This window comes from Hyla sarda, unplaced genomic scaffold (assembly GCF_029499605.1).
Source record: "Hyla sarda isolate aHylSar1 unplaced genomic scaffold, aHylSar1.hap1 scaffold_2910, whole genome shotgun sequence".
Taxonomy (NCBI): domain Eukaryota; kingdom Metazoa; phylum Chordata; class Amphibia; order Anura; family Hylidae; genus Hyla; species Hyla sarda.
Window position 1 is genome coordinate 21,314 of NW_026609619.1, and position 5,666 is coordinate 26,979.

General features: G+C 51.2%; 1 protein-coding gene across 1 annotated transcript; it reads left to right on the forward strand.

Moving 5' to 3' along the window:
* Nucleotides 1–1,693: 1,693 nt before the first annotated feature.
* LOC130327062 (serine/threonine-protein kinase haspin-like) lies at nucleotides 1,694–3,674 on the forward strand (the record flags this gene model as incomplete). Its single annotated transcript, XM_056553379.1, has 3 exons — nucleotides 1,694–2,032; nucleotides 2,658–2,864; nucleotides 3,589–3,674. Coding segments are annotated over exons 1-3 (323 nt in total), but the record flags the coding sequence as incomplete, so codon positions are not given.
* Nucleotides 3,675–5,666: the final 1,992 nt, after the last annotated feature.

The window sequence follows — 5,666 nt, forward strand, 5'->3', positions numbered from 1 at the left end:
GCCGCGGGTCCTGGCCGTTGATGGCCGCAGGGACCGCCGCGATAGGGGTGTATTCACCGTATAAGACGCACCGACTTTTACCCCCCAGTTTTGGGGAAGAAAAAGTGCGTCTTATACGGTGAAAAATACGGTATTTCATATCCCAGAATTGTAGTAGTGGTCCTAGTAATAATAGCCGCTGTTTGTGCTGCTCACTAATAATAATGTGACACATGATTTCTATTCATTCCAAACTAAAGAGACATCTAGAATTAAGGGCAGCAATAATTGTGCTCCTGATTTTGCAGTATACCTTCTACCCGACACCTGTTCAGACCGTGCGGTCCCACATGAATACGCACAGGGGGACATTACACATGGTTTTAGGCACCACAGTCTGTCAAGGCATTTCCTTACCACACATCAAAAATCCATTGAAAATATTCCAAATAATGTGCACAATAGATACCAACAGCTAATCAATAGGGAATCTTTTTGGATCTATAAATTGGCTGCGCTGACCCCGTCCGGCCTTAATGAAATTATCGAAAGTGTTGGATAAAATACCCTATATACATTTTTTATATCCACTTTTCTGTAACAATAAAAAAGTAAATATATTTTATTTCGGATTAATTATACATGGTCGCCCCTCTCTCTTTCAGTGTATCCAATCTGTAGATATTTTTTCGGACTGTGGAACATGACCGCTGGCATTTAGTAACTACATGTATTCATTTGCACATACTTGTTTATATACACAATCCTTTATATATATAATTATTTTATAATAATATTTTTTAGAATCCTTCCCCCTACATTGGTAGAGGTAATGCTGATATATGTTCAGACTGGCGCCTTATTATATATTATTATTATATATAATCCCCTTCTTATTTTTATTTCACACGTCTTTTGTCTATTTATATTGATTTATTCTCCTTTCTACACTGTTGTTGCCTAAGTATATATGTCATTATTTTTATGTGTAATTTTATTGCTTTGTAAGTTATTCATATGTGTTTTTCTGATGTTTAATTGTTTGTAAGGGGTTAAATGTTTTGGGTATATAACCCTGCTCGTAACTGTGATTGCCATGCCTGAGGAAGCTGCGCTTGTGCTGTGAAACGCGTTGTATCCTACCTGAAGCCTCTCTGATCCCTTCAGCGCCAGACAAATCCCTGCCACCTACGAAGTTCTCTGTAACACTAAGAGAAGGGATAGGGAGCAGATGTGACCGATTCGGCAGGATAGCCAGTTATGTGAAGGTAAATTAGATTACAGCAGGAACGTGGGTGGAGATTTAATTCTATTCTTTTAAAATGCTCCTGACAGCAGGAAAACAGGGGTGTAAGTAATCCCCTTGCTAAATCGGGCTCGTTTTGGCGATTCCGGGGATACCTATATTGTGTGCATAGTCTTTGCTGGCCCAGAGATTTAAGTCTTTTTGCCATTATGCAAATTAAGCTCAAGTGCCCAGGGGGCATTACCCCAGCATTGCAAGAGCCCAGGCACAGTAAATCTCCTCTTTATCTAGTGGTTGTCAGTCAGGCGGGGTGGGCCAATGCCAGTGCTAATGGAGGCTGTGGGCGGGGCTTACTTGGGCTTTCTCTATTCTGGGGAACGCTGCCCCCCCTTACACTTCATTATAACAGAGGCTTGTACCTCAGCACTAGAGAGGACTCTAGAGATAATTAAGGGGTCCCTGGAATCCTGATGACCAGCCTAATTTACCCAGGAGCTTTTTAACCCCTTATTCTCTGGCTGACAGATCCTCTTTAAGTCTACTGGTTTTTCATGTGAAGGTGTCCGTAACCGATAAGGGGTGTCTGGTCCGATCACTGCCGCTGTGCAGATAGAGAAGGTTTCCTCCTCATTAACCCTTCATCTCCTGGGAACACTCACTGACTGGTGAAATGTAGCAGTGCTCTGCTGTGTGAGGTCATTGTATTATTCTTCTCTCTTCTTAGTTGAAGCAGGATTCCCGACCGAGTGCGCAGAAGAGAGCAGGGCCAGAGGAAAGATGTCACTGAGCGCCCACAACTCCTCTATGGTAATATGGCAGCTCCGCGTCCTCCACCCAATCACCAGGCACATGCGCCAAATGTATATATAGTCACCTGACCCAGACCAACACAATGTCCACTTGGCTTCTATCGGGCAGATATATATCAGTATATAGTTCTGGTCTCTATAGGGCAGGTATATATCAGTATATAGTTCTGGTCTCTATAGGGCAGGTATATATCAGTATATAGTTCTGGTCTCCATAGGGCAGGTATATATCAGTATATAGTTCTGGTCTCCATAGGGCAGGTATATATCAGTATATAGTTCTGGTCTCCATAGGGCAGGTATATATCAGTATATAGTTCTGGTCTCCATAGGGCAGGTATATCAGTATATAGTTCTGGTCTCCATAGGGCAGGTATATATCAGTATATAGTTCTGGTCTCCATAGGGCAGGTATATATCAGTATATAGTTCTGGTCTCCATAGGGCAGGTATATATCAGTATATAGTTCTGGTCTCCATAGGGTAGGTATATATCAGTATATAGTTCTGGTCTCCATAGGGTAGGTATAGATCAGTATATAGTTCTGGTCTCCATAGGGCAGGTATATATCCATAGGACAGGTATATAGCATGTGACATGTGCTTCTGCTCTCTGTTATCAGCTCCTTCTGTCGCCCTTCGGGTCGTCTCTGTGCACTCAGGAGCTGACGGATGCGGAGAAGGTGTTTGCGGAATGTCAGCAGGAGAGGCCGGTCCCCTTCCATCAGTGCCTGACCCCGGGTCAGCTCAGCCGCTGCCAGAAGGTGGGAGAAGGGGTGTACGGGGAAGTGTTCCGCACCCTTCGCGGGGGGCAGCACGTGGCCCTTAAGGTGAGTGATGGTCCTCTCCATCCCCTAAACACCCTTGTCCATCCTCTCCACCCCCCACACACTTGTCCGTCCTTTATATTCCACATCATCCCCCCACCCCCTGTCCGTCCTCTCCATCCTCCCCCCACCCCCTGTCCGTCCTCTCCATCCTCCCCCCACCCCCTGTCCGTCCTCTCCATCCTCCCCCCACCCCCAGTCCGTCCTCTCCATCCTGCCTACCCCACCCCCAGTCCGTCCTCTCCATCCTGCCCACCCCACCCCCTGTCCATCCTCTCCATCCTGCCCCCCCCCCCCCGTCCGTCCTTTCCATCCCACCCCCTGGCTGTCCTTTCCATCCCACCCCCTGGCCGTCCTCTCCATCCTCCCCACTGTCCGTCCTCTCCATCCTCCCCACTGTCCGTTCTCTCCATCCTCCCCACTGTCCGTCCTCTCCATCCTCCCCACTGTCCGTCCTCTCCATCCTCCCCACTGTCCGTCCTCTCCATCCTCCCCACTGTCCGTCCTCTCCATCCTCCCCACTGTCCGTCCTCTCCATCCTCCCCACTGTCCGTCCTCTCCATCCCACCCCCTGTCCGTCCTCTCCATCCTCCCCGCTGTCCGTCCTCTCCATCCCACCCCCTGTCCGTCCTCTCCATCCTCCCCCTGTCCGTCCTCTCCATCCTCCCCCCACCCCCTGTCCGTCCTCTTCACCCTCCCCCCACCATGGCTGATCTCTCTCTCACAGGTCATCCCCATAGAAGGTCCCCAGAAGGTTAATGGGGAGAATCAGAAGAGTTTTGCAGAAATTCTCCCAGAAATCATCATCTCTAAGTGAGTAAAGTTCTGGACCCCAATATTATATGTGTGTGTGCCCCCCCCCGCCCCACCTGTATATAGAAGTGTGTGCCCCCCCCCCCCACCTGTATATAGAAGTGTGTGCCCCCCCCCCACCTGTATATAGAAGTGTGTGCCCCCCCCCCACCTGTATATAGAAGTGTGTGCCCCCCCCCACCTGTATATAGAAGTGTGTGCCCCCCCCACCTGTATATAGAAGTGTGTGCCCCCCCCACCTGTATATAGAAGTGTGTGCCCCCCCACCTGTATATAGAAGTGTGTGCCCCCCCACCTGTATATAGAAGTGTGTGCCCCCCCCACCTGTATATAGAAGTGTGTGCCCCCCCCACCTGTATATAGAAGTGTGTGCCCCCCCCCACCTGTATATAGAAGTGTGTGCCCCCCCCCCACCTGTATATAGAAGTGTGTGCCCCCCCCCACCTGTATATAGAAGTGTGTGCCCCCCCCCCCACCTGTATATAGAAGTGTGTGCCCCCCCCCACCTGTATATAGAAGTGTGTGCCCCCCCCCACCACCTGTATATAGAAGTGTGTGCCCCCCCCACCTGTATATAGAAGTGTGTGCCCCCCCCCCACCTGTATATAGAAGTGTGTGCCCCCCCCCCCCACCTGTATATAGAAGTGTGTGCCCCCCCCCCCACCTGTATATAGAAGTGTGTGCCCCCCCCCCCACCTGTATATAGAAGTGTGTGCCCCCCCACCTGTATATAGAAGTGTGCCCCCCACCTGTATATAGAAGTGTGTGCCCCCCCACCTGTATATAGAAGTGTGTGCCCCCCCCACCTGTATATAGAAGTGTGTGCCCCCCCCCACCTGTATATAGAAGTGTGTGCCCCCCCCCACCTGTATATAGAAGTGTGTGCCCCCCCCCACCTGTATATAGAAGTGTGTGCCCCCCCCCCACCTGTATATAGAAGTGTGTGCCCCCCCCACCTGTATATAGAAGTGTGTGCCCCCCCCACCTGTATATAGAAGTGTGTGCCCCCCCCCACCTGTATATAGAAGTGTGTGCCCCCCCCCCACCTGTATATAGAAGTGTGTGCCCCCCCCCACCTGTATATAGAAGTGTGTGCCCCCCCCCCACCTGTATATAGAAGTGTGTGCCCCCCCCACCTGTATATAGAAGTGTGTGCCCCCCCACCTGTATATAGAAGTGTGTGCCCCCCCCCACCTGTATATAGAAGTGTGTGCCCCCCCCCACCTGTATATAGAAGTGTGTGGCCCCCCCCACCTGTATATAGAAGTGTGTGGCCCCCCCCACCTGTATATAGAAGTGTGTGGCCCCCCCCACCTGTATATAGAAGTGTGTGCCCCCCCCCACCTGTATATAGAAGGGTGTGCCCCCCCCCCACCTGTATATAGAAGGGTGTGCCCCCCCCACCTGTATATAGAAGGGTGTGCCCCCCCACCTGTATATAGAAGGGTGTGCCCCCCCCCACCTGTATATAGAAGGTGTGTGCCCCCCCCCCCCCACCTGTATATAGAAGTGTGTGCCCCCCCCCCCACCTGTATATAGAAGTGTGTGCCCCCCCCCCACCTGTATATAGAAGTGTGTGCCCCCCCCCCCACCTGTATATAGAAGTGTGTGCCCCCCCCCCACCTGTATATAGAAGTGTGTGCCCCCCCCCCCACCTGTATATAGAAGTGTGTGCCCCCCCCCACCTGTATATAGAAGTGTGTGCCCCCCCACCTGTATATAGAAGTGTGTGCCCCCCCCCACCTGTATATAGAAGTGTGTGCCCCCCCCCACCTGTATATAGAAGTGTGTGCCCCCCCCCCACCTGTATATAGAAGTGTGTGCCCCCCCCCCACCTGTATATAGAAGGGTGTGCCCCCCCCCACCTGTATATAGAAGTGTGTGCCCCCCCCCCCCCACCTGTATATAGAAGTGTGTGCCCCCCCCCCACCTGTATATAGAAGTGTGTGCCCCCCCCCCCCCACCTGTATATAGAAGTGTGTGCCCCCCCCC